This window comes from Ornithorhynchus anatinus, chromosome 11 (genome assembly GCF_004115215.2).
Source record: "Ornithorhynchus anatinus isolate Pmale09 chromosome 11, mOrnAna1.pri.v4, whole genome shotgun sequence".
NCBI classification, from domain to species: Eukaryota; Metazoa; Chordata; class Mammalia; order Monotremata; family Ornithorhynchidae; genus Ornithorhynchus; species Ornithorhynchus anatinus.
The window spans coordinates 2,413,618-2,431,358 of record NC_041738.1 but is presented as its reverse complement, the minus strand read 5'-3'; the positions used below and the strand labels follow the sequence as shown (position 1 = coordinate 2,431,358).

At 64.6% G+C, this 17,741-nt stretch overlaps 3 protein-coding genes across 5 annotated transcripts; 2 read left to right on the top strand and 1 right to left on the bottom strand.

Moving 5' to 3' along the window:
- Positions 1-152: 152 nt before the first annotated feature.
- Positions 153-7,638, bottom strand: SRPRA (SRP receptor subunit alpha). The gene is made up of 14 exons (XM_029075857.2): positions 7,362-7,638; positions 3,857-3,940; positions 3,545-3,708; positions 3,243-3,406; positions 2,955-3,114; positions 2,716-2,869; positions 2,529-2,629; positions 2,323-2,441; positions 2,106-2,192; positions 1,806-1,978; positions 1,479-1,692; positions 1,232-1,395; positions 1,059-1,157; positions 153-946 (listed from the first exon to the last, which is right to left on the bottom strand). Exons 1-14 carry the CDS (start codon positions 7,476-7,478, stop codon positions 818-820), a joined length of 1,929 nt encoding a protein of 642 aa, XP_028931690.1. The 5' UTR covers positions 7,479-7,638; the 3' UTR covers positions 153-817.
- Positions 7,639-7,711: 73 nt separating this feature from the next.
- On the top strand, positions 7,712-12,524 carry FOXRED1 (FAD dependent oxidoreductase domain containing 1). The gene is made up of 11 exons (XM_029075805.2): positions 7,712-7,842; positions 8,981-9,201; positions 9,833-9,943; positions 10,172-10,290; positions 10,364-10,458; positions 10,550-10,651; positions 10,771-10,847; positions 10,988-11,148; positions 11,245-11,374; positions 11,528-11,632; positions 11,786-12,524. Exons 1-11 carry the CDS (start codon positions 7,722-7,724, stop codon positions 12,038-12,040), a joined length of 1,497 nt encoding a protein of 498 aa, XP_028931638.2. The 5' UTR covers positions 7,712-7,721; the 3' UTR covers positions 12,041-12,524.
- A 73-nt stretch (positions 12,525-12,597) lies between these two features.
- On the top strand, positions 12,598-15,054 carry LOC100084424 (TIR domain containing adaptor protein). 3 transcript variants are annotated; one of them, XM_029075806.1, is made up of 4 exons: positions 12,598-12,679; positions 13,512-13,538; positions 13,678-14,307; positions 14,396-15,054. In XM_029075806.1, the coding sequence occupies exons 2-4, from the start codon at positions 13,532-13,534 to the stop codon at positions 14,413-14,415; spliced, it is 657 nt and encodes a 218-aa protein (XP_028931639.1). In that variant the 5' UTR covers positions 12,598-12,679; positions 13,512-13,531; the 3' UTR covers positions 14,416-15,054. The 3 variants fall into 3 exon arrangements, with proteins under 3 accessions (XP_028931639.1, XP_028931640.1, XP_028931641.1); XM_029075807.2 differs by lacking the exon at positions 12,598-12,679 and adding an exon at positions 12,688-13,038; XM_029075808.2 differs by lacking the exon at positions 12,598-12,679 and having other exon boundaries at positions 13,075-13,538; positions 13,847-14,307.
- Positions 15,055-17,741: the final 2,687 nt, after the last annotated feature.

Genomic DNA, 17,741 nt, shown 5'->3' with positions numbered 1-17,741 from the left:
TTTTTTTAAAGGTGTCCCCCCCCCTCCCCCACCCCAAACAAAGCTCTAGTTTTCTAGGCCCGTCTCAGTGTACAGTATTTTGCATATCTGAGCTGGATTAAAAGCCCGTCCGTCTTACGCCGGCGGGGCCGCCTCGAACGAGTCACCGAGTCCCCGGTCCCCCCGCACGAGCGGCCTTTATTTATGAAATTTATTTTCTTATATAAATTACGTCTTTCTCTGGGCAGACAGCCTTCACCTTATTGCACTAACGACACATCTGCAATACCGAGCGAGGACGGGGCGCTGCCCAGGGGCCCGAGGGCCGGGTTCCGGGTTCCGCCCCGCTGCACGCAGATACCAGGCACGCCGGAGGGGAGGGCACGGGGCGGGGGGCGGGGGAGAGGGGACGGGCAGCCGGGACTCTCCCAGAGGGGCCGCGGGGGGCCAGAACCCCTCTACCTGCCTCCGTGGTCCCGGCCGGGCTTTTTTTGGTTTCTGAAGACGTGAGTGAATGGAGGTCATCGGTCGATCAGCAGCAAGTGCGAACGCTTCCCACCCCTGCGCGGGAGGAGGGGAGGGGTCCCGGGAGGGACTGGGCTTCTCCGCCTCCCGCGGCCCTAGGCCCCGGGAGCCAACCGGTGCGCTGGCGGCAGGCAGAGGGGGACCACCGCCCCCTCCGCGGGGCCGGAGGAGGCGGCGGCGGGCGGGGCCGGTGCCCTATCCGTGCATAACACTGACGAGTCGCTCGCGGATTGAAGCGCATTCTTGATGGGGGGGGCGCGGGGGGGAGGGAGGGGACGGGGGCGGGGGGGCGGGGGGCAGCAGCAGGGCCACGTCAGGCCTTCATGAGGGCGGCCACCACGGCCTTGGCGTTGAGGCTGCGCAGGTCCGAGTAGGTCTGGCCGGTGCCCACAAAGACGATGGGCTTGCTCGTGATGTAAGTCATGGAGATGGCGGCTCCCACCTGGCGGGGGGGGGGGTGCGAGACGGCTCTTCAGCCATCCCCCCGACCCGTCACACACACACACACCCCCCCCGCTCGCCCCGACACGTCCACCCCCTCCGGTCCCGCGCACCTTGTCGTCGATGGTGTCGAACTTGGTCAGGACGATGCCGTCGATGAGGCGGGGGGTCTGGGCCATGGAGTGGTCGGCCAGGGCCTTGTTGAACTTGACCTGGGAGGGGCAGACGGGGGCGTCAGGGCCGGGGGGCGGGGGCCGGGGGGGGGGGGGCGGCCGGGGGTCCTCACCAGCTGATCCACAGCCTCGTTGCCCACCAGGGCCTCCCCGACGAACAGCACCAGGTCGGGCGTGTTGACGGCGATGAGTTTGGCCAGGGCGGTCATCAGGGGCGCGTTGTCCTGCATGCGGCCGGCCGTGTCCACCAGCACCACGTCGTAGCCCTGGTTCCGCGCTGCGGGGAGAGAGGGCGGTGGGGGTGGGGAGGGGTGGGGGAGGGGAGGGGAAGGCCGGCGGGGGCCCGGCCCCAGCTCCTACCGAAGGCGATGGCCTCCATGGCGATGCCGGCGGCGTCCTTGCCGTAGCCCTTCTCGAAGAGCTGCACCATGGTGCGGCCGCCGTGGCTCTCGGGCGGGTGCAGGGCGGCGAGGCGGCGCGCGTGGGTGCGCAGCTGCTCCACGGCCCCGGCGCGGAACGTGTCGCAGGCGGCGATGAGGACGCTGAAGCCGTTCTCCAGCAGCCAGAACGAGATCTGGGGGGGCGCGGGGAGGTGGGCGGCGGGCGGCGACCCCGGCCCCCGTCCCCCCGCCCCCCAGCCCTTCGGCTCCCCGGCCGGGGGGCGGGGGGGGGGGACGCCGCCCCTACCTTGGCCAGGTTGGTGGACTTGCCGACCCCGTTGACCCCACAGAAGGTGACCACGTAGGGACGCTGGCGGCGCTGGGCGTCCATGACGTCACGGAGCATGTCCACCCGGCCCTGGGGCCGCAGGATCTGCACCAGGGACTCCTGCAGCGCCTGCTTCACGGTCGACGTCACGGCTGCGGCGGGGAAGAGGAAGGGGGAACTCGCTCCCGCCGGTCCCCCCGGCCCCGCCCCCGGAGGCCGACGCGCGCGCGGGCCCCGCTCCCGCCCGGCCGCGCGGCTTGGGGTCGCGGGGCTACTCACTGCTGAAGGTTCCCATCACTCTCCCCTCCAGCTTGCCGGCCACCGACTCGCACAGCTGCACGGCGATTTCCGCGGCCACGTTCTTTGCTGGGCGGGGGGGAGACACGACGGGGAGGGGCGTCGGGCCCGGCGGCGCCCCGGCCTCCCCCCCGGCCCCGGGGTGGAGTCAGAGCGACTCCGGGCCCCCCCGCCCGAGCTCCGCCCGCCCGGCGCTCACCGATGAGGTGATCTCGCATCTTGTCCAGCACGGACTCCATGTCCTCGCGGCTCAGGCTCTTGGACCCCACCAGGCCCTTCAGCATCCCGAACATGCCGCCCAGGGCCCCCTTCCGGGCGCTACGGGACAGCGGCCGTCAGCCCCCTTCCCCCCGACCCCGCGACCGCCCCCCCGCCCGGCCCCGGCCGCCACCCCCGCCCGGTCACCTGGCTCTGGCCGCGGCCGGGGCGGCCCGTTCGGCCTCGTCCTCGTCCGAGCTGCTGCAGTCCAGTTCCTTGAGCTGCCCCCCAGCCTGCGTCCCGCGGATCTGGGGGCGGGGCGGGCGGGCTCAGCGCGGGGTCACCCGGACGGCCCCCTCCCTCCCTCCCTCCCTCCTTCCCTCCCTGCACTGACCAGGGCGATGTCCTCGGGCAGGGCGGGCTCGGGGGTGCCGTTGGCGGTGGGAGCGCTGTAGTCCAGGACCTCGTGGCCGCTGCCGCCCCCCAGGGCCCACACGCGCGGCGCCTTCTTGCCCTTCTCCTTGGGGGCCTCCGGCTTCGAGGACTTACTGCGGAGACGGGGGGGGGGACAGGGTCGGCCCCAGCCTGGAGCCCAGACCACGGGCACCGCGGCCGAGGGGAGGCCCCGCTCACCTGGCCCTCTCGCCGCCCCGGCCGTGCTTCTGGATGAACTCCTCCCGCTTCCGCCGCACCTGCTCCTCCTTGGACAGCTCCTCTCCGGCCCCGGAGCCCCCCGGGGGAGACGCCTTCCCCGCCGGGGCTCCCCCGCTGCCGGCCGAGGGGGCTTCGGGGCCTGGGGAGGGAGGACGCGCCGCGGAGGGGTCAGGCCGGGCCCCGCCGAGGACAGCCGGGCGGGGGGCGTGGGGGGGGACACGCGGGGAGCGGGCCGGGGGAAACGGGGGACCGTCCCCCCGGCCTCACCCTCCTTCTTGGCTCCCTTGTTCTTCTTGCCGCTCTTGGGTTTCTCTTTGGGCTTCTCCCCCCGGGTCTCGATCATCGACCTCACAGTTTTCTTGGCCTTCTCTGAGTCTTCGAACTTCTTCATGGCAGCGGGAGCCCGCACCTTACTGCTGTCCTCGGCCTCCCTGAACGACAGACAGCGGGCGGGGGGAACGGAAGGTCGGCCCGCGCCCCCGGCCCCTCCCGGGCCGCCCCCCCCCCCCCCCGACCCGCGGCGGGCGGAGGGGGAGCCCCGGGTCCCCGGCCCGGAGCCCCCTCCTCACCGCAGCAGCCGCAGGAAGTCATCCTGGAAGTCGAAGGTGCCGTGCAGCAGGCTCAGCGCGCTGCGCTGCTGGATCTCGGTGCGGTATTTATCCCGAAAGAGCCGGTGCACGTCGTCGATCAGCTTGTCCACGTACGTCAGGGTCAGGATCTTCTGGAAGCCCACCTGGCGGGGACGGGGACGGGTCGGGGAGCCGCGGGGCTGCCGCGAAACTCCGTCCCCGGGAGGGACGGCCCCCCGGGGTCCCGGCCGAACGGCCCCCCGCGGCCCCGAGCCCTCCCCTCCCCGCCGCCCGGGGCCGCCCCCCGCTTACCACGAACACCAGCTCGAACTGGTTGTCCAGCTTGTACTTGAGCGTGAGCGCCTCGTGGGTGAAGGAGTTGTTGCCCCCGCGCTCCTGCGGGGAGAGGGGACAGAGAGACGTGAAGCGGCGCGGTTTAAGGGCGGGAGCCCGGGCTGGGGACCCGGGACGTGGGTTCATTCACTCCATCGGGCCGACTGAGCGCGGAGCGCTGGACCAGGCGCTCGGAACCGACAGTTCGGCGGCAGGCAGAGACCGTTCCCCTGCCCAAGTCTGAGCCGAGGAGACGCGACAGAACGCGTAGTCCGCGGTCGGCGGCGTCGGGATGAACGGAATCGTCGACACGTAAACGTCATTAGCGAATAGAATGATAAATGATACGTAGAAAGGTGCGCCGGTGCTGGGGCGAGGGGAAGAGAGCGGGGGGGGGGGGGAAAGAGAGGGAGGAGGAGCAGAGGGAAAGGGGGGGCTCAGTCTGGGAAGGCCTCCTGGAGGAGGTGAGCTCTCAGTAGGACTCGGAAGAGGGGAAGGGGGGGAGTCTGACGGAGGTGAGTTTCCGATCCCGGCTCCGCCACTCGTCCGCTTCACTTCCCCGGCCGCCCCCCCGCCGGGACCTCCTCTGCGGCGTGGCTCGGTGGAAAGAGCCCGGGCTTGGGAGTCCGAGGTCGCGGGTTCGAATCCCGCCTCCGCCGCTTGTCAGCTGGGGGCCTGTGGACAAGTCACTTCACTGGGCCTCGGTGACCTCATCTGTCGAATGGGGATGAAGAGGTGGGACCACCTGATGACCCCCGTATCTACCCCGGCGCTTAGAAGGGCGCTTCGCACATAGCCGGCGCCTAACAAATGCCGCCGTTATTATTATTATTAAAACGGGGGTTAAGGCTGTCAACCCCTCGTGGGCCGACCCGATGACCTCGGATCTACCCCGGCGCTTAGAACAGTGCCCGGCGCACAGGAAGCGCCGAACAAAAGCTAATAATCCTGTGTGACCGTGGGCCGGCCCGTCACTGGGCGGGGATGGTCTCTATCTGCTGCCGAACTGTCCGTTCCAAGTGCTTAGTCCAGTGCTCTGCCCTTGGCGCTCAATAAATACCACTGAATGAATTCTCTGTGCCTCGGTTCCCTCATCTGTCAAATGGGGATGAAGACCGGGAGCCTCACGGGGGACCACCTGACGACCCTGTATCTCCCCCAGCGCTCAGAACGGCGCTCTGCATTGAGTAAGCGGCGTGGCTCCGTGGAACGAGTCCGGGCTTGGGCGTCAGGGGTCATGGGTTCGAATCCCAGCTCCGCCACTTGTCAGCCGGGTGACTGGGGGCAGGTCACGTCACTTCTCTGGGCCTCAGTGACCTCATCTGGAAAATGGGGATTAACTGTGAGCCTCACGGGGGACCACCTGATGACCCTGGATCCCCCCCAGCGCTTAGAACAGTTAAGCACGTAGTAATCGCTTAACAAATACCAACGTTATTAGTAGTAGTAGTAAGCGCTTAATACAAATATCTCCCCCAGCGCTTAGAACAGTGTTCTGCACATAAGTGCTTAACACATATCAATATTATTATTATTATAAGTACTAGTAGTAGTAAGTGCTTAACACAAATATTTCCCCCAGCGCTCAGAACAGTGCTCTGCACATAGTAAGCGCTTAACAAATACCCCCATTATTATTATTATTCGTAAGCGCTTAACAAATACCAACATTATTATTATTATTATTATTATTAATGAGCGCTTGACACAAACATCTCCCCCAGCGCTTCTAACAGTGCTCTGCACATAGTAAGTGCTTAACAAATACCAACATTATTAGTAGCAGTAGTAACGCTTAACACAAATATCTCCCCCCGTGCTTAGAACAGCGCTCTGCACATAGTAAGCGCTTAAATACCAGCATTATTATTAGTAGTAGTATTAATAAGCGCTTAACACAAATACCTCCCCCAGCACTTCGAACAGTGCTCTGCACGTAGTAAGCGCTTAACAAATACCAACATTATTATTATTATTAATGAGCGCTTAACACAAATATCTCCCCCAGCGCTTCGAACAGTGCTCCGCACATAGTAAGCGCTTAACAAACACCGACATTAGTATTATTATTGTTATTATTAATAAGCGCTCAACACAAATACCTCCCCCAGCGCTTCGAACAGCGCTCCGCACGTAGTAAGCGCTAAACAAATACCGACATTATTATTATTGTTAATATTAATAAGCGCTCAACACCAATATCTCCCCCAGCGCTTCGCCCAGCGCTCTGCACCTAGCAAACGCTCAACACCATTATTATTATTATTATTATTATTAATAAGCGCTCAACACCAATATCTCCCCCAGCGCTCTGCACCTAGCAAACGCTTAACACCATTATTATTATTATTATTATTATTATTAATAAGCGCTCAACACCAATATCTCCCCCAGCGCTCTGCACCTAGCAAACGCTTAACACCATTATTATTATTATTATTATTATTATTATTATTATTATTAATAAGCGCTCAACACCAATATCTCCCCCAGCGCTTCGCCCAGCGCTCTGCACCTAGCAAACGCTTAACACCATTATTATTATTATTAATATTATTATTAATAAGCGCTCAACACCAATATCTCCCCCAGCGCTCTGCACCTAGCAAACGCTCAACACCATTATTATTATTATTATTATTATTAATAAGCGCTCAACACCAATATCTCCCCCAGCGCTCTGCACCTAGCAAACGCTCAACACCATTATTATTATTATTATTATTATTATTATTAATAAGCGCTCAACACCAATATCTCCCCCAGCGCTCTGCACCTAGCAAACGCTCAACACCATTATTATTATTATTATTATTATTATTATTAATAAGCGCTCAACACCAATATCTCCCCCAGCGCTCTGCACCTAGCAAACGCTCAACACCATTATTATTATTATTATTATTATTATTAATAAGCGCTCAACACCAATATCTCCCCCAGCGCTCTGCACCTAGCAAACGCTCAACACCATTATTATTATTATTATTATTATTATTATTAATAAGCGCTCAACACCAATATCTCCCCCAGCGCTCTGCACCTAGCAAACGCTCAACACCATTATTATTATTATTATTATTAATAAGCGCTCAACACCAATATCTCCCCCAGCGCTCTGCACCTAGCAAACGCTCAACACCATTATTATTATTATTATTATTATTATTAATAAGCGCTCAACACCAATATCTCCCCCAGCGCTCTGCACCTAGCAAACGCTCAACACCATTATTATTATTATTATTATTATTAATAAGCGCTCAACACCAATATCTCCCCCAGCGCTCTGCACCTAGCAAACGCTTAACACCATTATTATTATTATTATTAATAAGCGCTCAACACCAATATCTCCCCCAGCGCTTCGCCCAGCGCCCTGCACGTAGCAAGCGCTTAGCCAGGACCGACGTGATGATTATCGCTCCACGGTAAGGAGGGTAGGGAGAATCCCCCCGGGGGGGGGGGGGGGGGGGGGCGGCACCTGGAGCAGCACGGAGCGGATGAGCGCGTTGACGGGCCCGGTGCACGAGTCGCTGACGCCCTGGAAGCACCAGAGCACGAGGCCGCCCTTGGAGAAGATGGTGAAGAAGTCCAGCATGATGGCGGAGGTCGGGTCGGGTCGGGTCGGGTCGGGTCGGTTCGGTTCGGTTCGGGTCGGGTCGGGTCGATCCGGCGGAGGCTCCGGGGCCGCAACCGAGGCCGGCGCCGCTCCCCACTGCGCCAAGCGCGGGGCCACGTCAGCCCGCCGGCCCCGGAAGTCCCGCCTCCTCCGCTCCGCGGCGCTCGCGCGTGACGTCAGGCGCCGCCCACCGACGCGGGGTCCGCGGGGCGTCGCCCGCCGATGACGTCGGCGGTGACGTCGGAGGGGACGATGCTGGGCCGCCTGCTGCGGGTCGCGCGCCGCCGCGCCGCCCGGCCGCCCGGCCCCGCACTGCGCACGCGCCGGGGAGGAAAGACGCCCGGTGGGGGGACCGGCCCTTGGGTGGGGGGGGGGGGCGGGGGGAGGGAAGGACCTCTCGCCGCGATCGTCATCGTAAATAACACATTTGCTGTGTGTTAAGCGCTTCCTCTGTGCAGAGCACTGTGCTAAGCGCTGGGGGGAGAGACGGGGGGCCCCCACGGGAGGCTTCTGGGCTTAATAATAAAATAATATCTATTAAGCGCTTACTAAGTGCCGAGCACTGTTGGAAGCGCCGGGGGTGGGGGATGGAAGGTGACGAGGTGTGTGTCCCCCCCCCCCCCCCCCCCCCGTGGGGCTCCCGCTCCGCAGCCCCGTTTTCCAGGGGAGGCCCGGAGAAGGGGAGCGACTCGCCCAAAGCCACGCAACTAACGAGAGGCGGGGTCGGGATTAGAACCCACCACCTCCGACTCCCCGGCCCGGGCTCTCGCCACTGAACTTTGACCCCGCGGGGGGGGGCGCCTTAATAATCATCACGATGGGGGGGCGGTTAAAAAGCTTATTAGGTGCCCAGCTCTGTGCTAAGCACCGGGGCGGGGGTACAGGCGATTCGGGGGGGACGCGGTCCCCGTCCCACGCGGGGCTCACAGTCTCAACCCCCATTTTCCAGAGGAGGGAACCGAGGCGCGGAGAAGCGACCCGCCCAGGGTCGCCTGGCAGACACGTTGGTGGGGGTCACTCATTCAGTAGTATTTAATGAGCGCTTACTAGGTGCAGAGCACTGTACCGAGCGCTTCGAATGGACAGATCGGTGAGACGGTCCCTGCCCTTTGACGGGCACACGGTCTAATGGGGATTAGAACCCGTGACCTCCCGACTCCCAGGCCCGCGCGCGCGCTACTCGCCGCGCCAACCTTTCCCCTTCCCTCCCCGCCTGAGTGAGGGCTGCTTTCCCGGCCCGGGGAATGGGCCCGTGACCTCTGACCTCTGCTGGGCGAACCCCGCTGGTCCCCGGGCAGGGGGTCGTCGCCCCCCGGGTGACCTGGGCAGGCTTAGGGGGGGCGGGGCCCCGGGAGGGGCAAAAGCATCTCCTGCCGCCTCTCCTTCCCGGGGGGGGGGGGGGGCGACCCCGCCAAGTGGGACCGAGAGCGGGGTCGGAGAACCCCGCCGACCCCGGTCTCCGCGCCGCCCCTCGCCCCCAGGCTGGGATGAGACGGTGGCGGACTTCAAGAGCAAGCTGCGGGCGCTCGTGCCCGGGGAGTCCTGGCAGCACCTGTACAACACGGACCACCTGCCCCCCAAGCACGCGGACGTGGTCGTCGTGGGGGGCGGGGTGATCGGCTGGTCCGTCGCCTACTGGCTGAAGCGGATGGAGAGCCGGCGGGACGGCGTCCGGGTGTTGGTGGTGGAGCGGGACCCCACGGTGAGCCGCCCCCCGGGGGCGGGGGGCACTCCCGGCCGGCCTCCCCTCCGCCCGCCCCTTCCCCGGCCGACCCGGGACCGCTTTCACGGCCCGGAGAACCGGCCCCCGTGCTCCGAGGCCCCGTGCCCGCTTCCTCCACGAGGGCGGTCGACCCCGGTCCCGGCAGCGAGAGCCGGCTCGCTCGCCGCCGGACGCTCCCTCCCCGCGCCCACGCGACCGCCGCTCTCCTCTTCGGTCGCTTAGTCCCCCCCCGCCCCTCGGGAATCAGCTTGAGCCGGACTCTCCCGCTGGGCCCCACACACACACGGTGGCTCCGAGGCCTCTCCCCTCCGATCGATCGATCGGATTCACCTCACGCTTACCGTCCCAAGCGGTTGGGAGAGTGTGATATGAGGGAGTTGGGAAACACGTTCCCGGCCCGGCATCTTCTTTCCCCACGACTGGGGGTTGGCCCTTCTCATCTCCGCCACCTCGGCTCAGGATCCTCCTCCTCCAGGAAGCCTTCCTCGAACGCTTCCTGGCCCACTGTTCTCCCTCTCCGTACCCGGGTCCCCCCAACCTCCCTCGTGGGTGACGAAGTTGGGGACGGACGGGCGGGGGCTGACCTCCTCCCCCCTCCGGTCTCCCCCAGTACACTCGAGCCTCCTCCGTGCTGTCGGTGGGTGGGATTCGCCAGCAGTTCTCGCTGCCTCAGAACATCCAGATGTCGCTCTTCTCCATCAACTTCCTGCATAACATCAACGTAAGCCCCTCTCGCCCCCCGCCCCTGACGTGACGCAGGCCTCCGCCTTGGGCTCGGGTGAACGAGGCTGGGGGGGGTGGGGGACGGGATCAGAGAAGCCCTGCGATCCGGACTCCTGTTTCCCCCTTCGGAGCTGGGGCCGGGAAGCCCCCGAGGCTCAAGCGCCGAGCCAGCCGGGACCCCGGGACCGCGAGGGGGTAGTTACGCCGCTCCCCTCCACGCCCCCAGGAGTACCTGCACCTTCCCGGGGAGCTGCCCGTCGACCTCCAGTTCAACCCGTCGGGTTACCTCCTGCTGGCCTCCGAGGAGAGCGCCACCCTCATGGAGCACAACGTGCACGTGCAGAGGTGAGCGGGGGGTGGGCCCCGCCGCCCGAGCGCCTTCCCGGTTCCCCCCGGATCGAACGTCCTCTCCCCGCAGGAAAGAAGGAGCCCGAGTGAGCCTGCTGTCCCCGCAGCAGCTAAAGAAGAAGTTTCCCTGGCTGAACACCGAAGGGGTGGCCCTGGCATCCTACGGTGAGGCCCGGGACCGGGGAGGGAGCCGCCCCCCGGGGGTCAGGGGCCGAGGGCTCCCTGAAACCCCCCTCCCGCCCCCCCCCTCCCCCAGGACTGGAGAACGAAGGCTGGTTTGACCCGTGGAGCCTGCTGCAGGGGCTGCGTCGCCAGGCCTTGGCCATGGGAGTTTTCCACTGCCACGGAGAGGTCACGGGTGAGCCCGGGCACCCCGGTCTCCTCGCGGACCGCCGCCTTCCCCCCCGGCCTGCTCCGAGTCCGGTCCCGCTCCCCCGCCAGTCACCCCACCACAGCCGGCTCTCCTCCTCCCTGCAGAAATGGTCAGCTCTTCCCACACCATGATCGACTCCAGCGGCGAACCCGTCACCTTCAAGAGGATTTACAACGTCCACGTGAGCCACGTGGCGGGAGGGGTGGGGGGACGGCAGCCTCCCTCCCTCCAGCCCACCCCGGCCTCGCAGTGGGCATCCCTGGTTCGGTTGGGGGTCCTGGGGAGGGCCGGCCCTTCCTAGCTCCCTCTCCGCCCCCCCAGGTGAAGAAGGACAACAGCCTAGAGTACCAGCCGGTGGAGTGCGCTCTGGTCATCAACGCCGCCGGCGCCTGGTCTGGCCAAGTGGCAGAGCTGGCCGGCATCGGGCGGGGCCCACCGGGCACCCTGCAGGGCACCAAGCTGCCCGTGGAGCCCAGGAAAAGGTGCAGCGGGGGGGCGGGGGGGGGCATCGGCAGGAGGGGCGGGGAGGACCTCCCGCCCACCCTGTGTGACCTCCGCCCCCGGCCTCCGCGCCACAGATACGTCTACGTGTGGCAGAGCCCCCAGGGCCCTGGCTTGGAGACCCCGCTCGTCGCCGACACCAGCGGCGCCTACTTCCGCCGTGAGGGGCTGGGCAATATCTACCTGGGGGGCTGCAGCCCCTGCCAGGTGAGTTGGGGGGAGCGTGGATGGGGGCGACCGTCCGGCCTCCGCCGACCAGTTCGCGGGCCCCCGGGCGCCTGCCGGGCAAAGGGACGTTGCCCGGCCGAGGCGGGGAAGCCGCGGGGGGCCGTGTCCCGTGCCCGTCCCCTTTCCCGCCAGGAGGAAGAGCCGGACGTCGGGGACTTGGAGGTGGATCACGACTTCTTCCAGAACAAGGTGTGGCCTCACCTGGCCAAGAGGGTCCCGGCTTTCGAGTCCCTGAAGGTAACGGGGCTAGAGGGGCGGGGGGGGCTCCATCGAAGGAGAGAGGGAGCCGCGCCCCTCCCTCTGGGAGCACCTGGCTCCCCGCGGCGGCCGGGGGGGCCGGCGGGGGTCGTCCCCCCGGGCCCCGGAGGACCCGCCCGGCATCTCCCGCAGGTGAAGAGCGCGTGGGCCGGCTACTACGACTACAACACCTACGACCAGAATGGCGTGGTGGGCTACCACCCTCTGGTCTCCAACATGATCTTCGCCACCGGCTTCAGCGGGCACGGGCTCCAGCAGGCCCCCGCCGTGGGCCGGGCCGTGGCCGAGCTGGTGCTGAAGGGGGAGTTCGTCTCCATCGATCTGAGCCCCTTCTCCTTCCAGCGCTTCTTCCTGCAGGAGCCCGTCTTAGAGCAGAACATCATCTGAGCTGCCCCGCGGGCCCCGGCTCCAGCCGGACCCCCCCGGGCTCCCCCTGCGGGTCCCTTCCTTCCGTCGGGTCTTTTCCTCGGGGCCCGGCGGAGGCCGCGGCCCCCGACGCGGTGGGACGGAAAGACGAGCGCTCCGGGGCGGCCCCGTGTCCGCCCCGACCCTTCGCCCGACCCGCGCGGGACGGAGCCTCTCCACTGCCGGCCGGCGGGGCGGAGTCCGGGGCGAGGGCCCCGTGCTCGGTGTTTTCTGGTCTCCTCCCGGCTCCACCCCGGCCCTCTGCTGCCGCCGCCGGGGAGAGGGGGCCGCCCCTCAACCGCAGCCCGGGCCCCCCGGGCCGCAAGAACCGGACTTCGCGGAACGAGTCGACGGGATGCTCGCCAGTGCCGGCCGCCGGCCGAGGGCCCGCGACTCGCGGCCGGGCCCGACCGCTCGTCCGGTCACCCTTCGACGTGCGGTCGCTCAATAAAGCCGGTTCACCCGCTCCACGGAGCCCAGGCCCCTCTGTGTCCTAGGATTCTCCCCGGGCCTCCACTGTGTGGGCACGAGGCTCTGCCGGAGGGCAGCCCGGAGTGGGCGGAGGCGGTGTCGGGCGGGCTCTGGGCCAGAGCCGACCTCAAGAAATCCTTGAGGGCACAGGTGGGTTGGGCATTGCGGGGAGGCGGGGAAGGAGAAGCGGGGGCCGCGCGAAAGGGGAAGAGCAGAGCAGGAAGTGGCGGGGGTGGCCTTCCCCGCCCCCGAGCTCGGCACCCTCCCCCGGATCACGCCTTTTCCACACCGGCGGACGCCGGCTCTCTGGCCGTAGAGGGTGGGAAGGGCGGGCAGAGCCCGGCCCGGATCGGACGGCGGGTTTCCTGAGGGAAGGGGGGAGAGCCCGGACACCCGGGGGCCTGCCACCCCCCCGTGAACCGAGACGGGGACTCCACCCACCACCCACCCATCCTTCTCGCTTCCTCCCCGGGGGCGCGGGGCCGCTGGAGTGGGCCACGCTGACGTCCGTGAGTACCGGGGTCAGGGTCCGGGCCGCCCCCGGCCCGGATCTGCCGAGCCGGGGGTGGGAGGTGAGGGTAGGGGTGGGGGGCTGCGCTCTCCAGGGAGGCCTCCTGGCTGCCCTTCGCAAAGACTCCCCTGCCGCGGGCCGGTGAGCGTGGCCGGAGAGTCTCCTTGGGCCCCGGCCCCTGCGTGCCCGGGGAGGGGGGGCCCTGAGGGTCTCCACTCCGGCCCGGCCGGCTCCCCTGCGGGTCCCTGCCCTCGACCTCCCCGCCGTCCCCCACTCTGCAGGGCGGGCCTAGGGCTTCCCGGGTAAGGGTCTCCCGGAGGGGCTCCTGAAGACCGGGGTCGGTGGGGCGGGAAGCCCTAGGGCGGAGCCGGGACTCGGTCTCTCCCACCCGCGGGCCTGGGGTTCTCAGAGGTGGGGTTGGCCCCCAACCCCGATGAGGCCTCGACGTCACCGACCCCACTTCTTCCCCAGGACCGGAGGCATCGGGCAGGATGGCCGGTAAGCGGGGGAAACGGGCCCAGGAGGGAAGGGAAGGGGCATCGGCTCAGATCCGGGGGGCGGCGACCCCTCGGGGCCCTCTCCCCACTTCCCGGACTCCTCGCCCCCTCTCCCGAGCCAAGACCCCGCCTCCTTGCAGGCTGGCTCCAGCGCATCCTCGGGAGGCACAAACACAGCCCCCGTGCGCCCGGCGAGCCCCCCGAGACCGGCCCCGGCGAGCCCCCCGAGACCGACCCCGGCGAGCCCCCCGAGACCGACCCCGGCGAGCCCCCGGAGGCGCCCTCCGTCGCCCGCTCCTCTCTCCCTAGCCAAGAGCCGTCCTCGGAGTCCCGGGCCCACGCCGCGGGGGGTGGCGACGGCGCCCGGTGGGGCAAAGCGTACGACGTGTGCGTGTGCCACAGCGAGGGGGACCTGGCGCCCGCCCACGAGCTGGTGTCCTACCTGGAGGAGGGACCGAGCGGCCTGCGCTGCTTCCTGCAGCTGCGCGACGCGGCCCCCGGCGGGGCGGTGGTGTCCGAGCTGTGCCAGGCGCTGGGCAGCAGCCACTGCTGGGTGCTGCTCCTCTCCCCCGGCTTCCTGCGGGACCCCTGGTGCAAGTACCAGATGCTGCAGGCCCTGAGCGAGGCCCCGGGGGCGGCGGGCCGCACCATCCCCCTGCTGCGCGGCCTGGCCCGGGCGGACTACCCGGCCGAGCTGCGCTACATGTACTACGTGGACGGCAGCAGGCCGGACGGCGGCTTCCGCCAGGTCAAGGACACCGTCCTCCGCTGTAAGCCCGGGGAGGGGACCCCATCGGTCCCGGGGGAGGCCCGACGGGGAGGGGCATCTCACGAGCTGCCCTGCTTTGCCTCTTCCAGATCTGCAGCAGCTCGGCTGAGGACGCCCCCCTCCCGCCCCATCCGAGATGAAGCCCGGGGGGTGAGCCCGTGGACGCGGCCGGGGGCGCCCCGGAAACCGGGACTGGCCCCGACAAAGGAGAGGATGCTTCCCTTTCACCGTCTGAGCCCTCCGCGCCAGCCCTGGGCGTAGCGATGGGGTCCGAGACCCCTCCGTCGCACCCTCGGCCCTCACCCTTACCTCTTCCGGGCTCCTCGAGCGCAAGGGTGACCACTACAGTATCCCCTGGCCCCCGCCCACAGCTGGAGCATGGGGGCGGGGGGGGGTCCCGCCTGGGTCTGGTACCCCCCCGGGGGCCGGACCGGTCTGCCTGCCCACCTGCAGACCCTCCCGGGCGCCCCCCGGAAAGCTGAGCACGACCCCTCCTGGGTCCCACGTTGGGCCTCCTCCTGCCGGGGTCAGAGAACCCCAGGCCAGGCGAGAGGTGAAGCCTGTCCGGCCTCCGGGCCTGAGCATCCTGGACCTCCGAAAGCCTCCACTTGATGGCCCAGTTTGGAGAAGACCCAGCAGGCCTGGGGCAGCGTGGACTGCCTCCCCCTCCGGGTGCGGGGACCTGGGGTCCCGACGGGCCGGCTCTGGCAGGGACCGAAGCGGAGCAGGGAGAGGCGGCGGGGTGGGGGTGGGGGGGGACGGGCAGTCACTGGTTCCGTGGCCTCGGGATTGAAGTGACTTTAAACATCTGAACGGGAGCTAACAGTGGAAAGAGCGGGAGCCTGGGAGTCAGAGGACTTTTTGTTTTCTTAAACGGCATTTGTTAAGCGCTGACTGTAGGCCAGGCTTGGGTTCTAATCCTGGCTTTATCACTTGCCTGCTGGGTAACCTTGGGCAAGTCATTTAACTTCTCTGGGCCTCAGCTTCCTCATCTCTAAAATGAGGACTCAATGCCTGTTTCTCCTCCCACCTAGACCGTGAGCCCCACGTGGGACAGCCTATCTTGTACCTATCTTAGCGCCGAGTACATTGCTTGGCGCAGAGTAAGCGCTTAATAAATCCCACAAGTCTCATCATCATTATTATTATTATTATTATTAATCTCTGCTTTGTCACTGGCCTACGTGACCTCGGGCAAGTTCCTTAACCTCTCCGAACCTCAGTTTCCCTCATCTGTAAACTGGAGGCAAGATCCCAGCTCTCTCTCCGTTTTAAGATTGGGAGGAGGCCGGGACTGCGCCCAATCTGATTATCTTGTATGTCCCTCACCCTTAGCACAGTGCGTGGCACATAATAAACACCATGACGATTAAAAATGACACTGGTTGGAGTTTGGGGCGAGGGGTTGGGTGGCGGTGGCCGGGTGAGGGGCGGGGAGAGCGTGGCCAGATCCCGGCCCCCCCCTGCAATCTGCGGAAGGTGAAACCGGAGCTGCCGAGGCCCCCGTTCCGGACAGCGGCCCGTCCAGGGGAAGTTCTGAAATGCAGAGGGGAAGTTGTGAACGCCTGCTGTTGTGAAGGCTCGCCGGATCGGAGGGGGTGTCTAGTCACGGGTAGGAAACGGGTTTCCGGCTAAGCCCGTTAAAGCTGCGGATGGGTGCCGTTTCGGGGGATGGGGTAAACCGTGGGGTCCCCCAGGGATCGGTGCTAGGGCTGCTTTCACCCAGCGTTTTCCTAACCCATCTGGACAGGGGAGTGTTCAGTGAAGCCTCCAGATTGGCAGGAGACACTGAATTCTCCCATAGGCTAAATGAAAATTACGGCATTTAATAGAAACTGACTACGTGCTGAGCGCTGCAAGAGAAGAGGACTGAACCCACTGCAGGGGGTGGGTGGGGATGAAGGGAGAAACAGCTCACAGAGCAGCGTGGCTTAGTGGAAAGAGCACAGGCTTCGGAGGCAGAGGTTCTAATCCCGGCTCCGCCACTTGTCAGCTGGGTGACTTGGGGCAAGTCACTTCTCTGCGCCTCGGTAACCTCATCTGTAAAAGGGGGATTAAGACCGTGAGCCCCACGTGAGAGGATCTGAATACCTTGTATCTACCCCAGTGCCTACCATGGTGCTTGGCACATAGTATGCATTTAACAAATACCGTCAATACTATTATAAAGCCGGCTGAGGGAGCAGAAAAAAAGGGTCAGTGAGCTTCAGGTTGGTCAAAGGAGCAATAACCTCCTCACTGTGCTCATTCTCGCCTCACCTCCACACTCCCTTCACACCCAGGAGACCACTCTCCCCGTTTCAAAATTCTTCCGAAATCACACCTCCTCCAGGAGGCTTTCCCCAGTTGGCCCCTAACCTCTCTTCTTTGTCTGGGATCACACGATAAGCGCAGAAGCAGCGTGGCTCAGTGGAAAGAGCCCGGGCTTGGGGGGCAGAGGTCATGGGTTCGAATCCTGGCTCTGCCACTTGGCAGCTGGGTGGCTGTGGGCAAGTCACTTCACTTCTCTGGGCCTCAGTGACCTCATCTGTAAAATGGGGATGAAGACTGTGAGCCCCACTAGGACAACCTGATGACTCTGTATCTCCCCCAGCGCTTAGAACGGTGCTCTGCACATAGTAAACGCTTAACAAATACCAACCTTTTTATTATTACTTCTAGAGTGTAAACTCACTGAGGGCAGGGCTTGTGTCTACCAACTGTTATATTGTGCTCTCCCAAGCGCTTAGTACAGTGCTTTACACCTAGTCAGTGTTAAAGAGCTACAATGGATTGACCTATCACCCCAAAACTGCTACTTCAGCCTTTTCACACCACCCAAACGCCCGATCTCTTTGGTACTTATGTACGCATCTTTATACTCTATTGCTCGCTCCCATTCGTAATTTATTTTACTGTCCGTCTCCCCAACTAGATGGCAAACTCCCGATGGAAGCCAACAGAAATCCAAAACTAAAGTTTACTCCTAGATAAAGCCATGGTATGTCCACACCTGGGAGACTCTTTGCAGTTCCTCCTGCCGCATCTCCAGATACGGGTGGGTGGGAATCTCCCGCCGGGATCGAAGGACGGGCCTCCAACCAGAGTCTTCGGGGCTGAGGATCTGTGCAAAGGAAATAATAATAATAATAATGTTGGTATTTGTTAAGCACTTACTATGTGCAGAGCACTGTTTTAAAGCGCTGGGGGAGATACAGGGTCATCAGATTGCCCCACGTGAGGCTCACAGTTAATCCCCATTTTACAGATGAGGGAACTGAGGCACAGAGAAGTTAAGTGACTTGCCCACAGTCACACAGCTGACAAGTGGCAGAGCCGGGAGTCGAACTCATGACCTCTGACTCCAAAGCCCGGGCTCTTTTCCACTGAGCCACGCTGCTTCCTTCTCCATTCCTGATTCCTCCGGTGACCCAGCATGGACCAAACAACACCGTT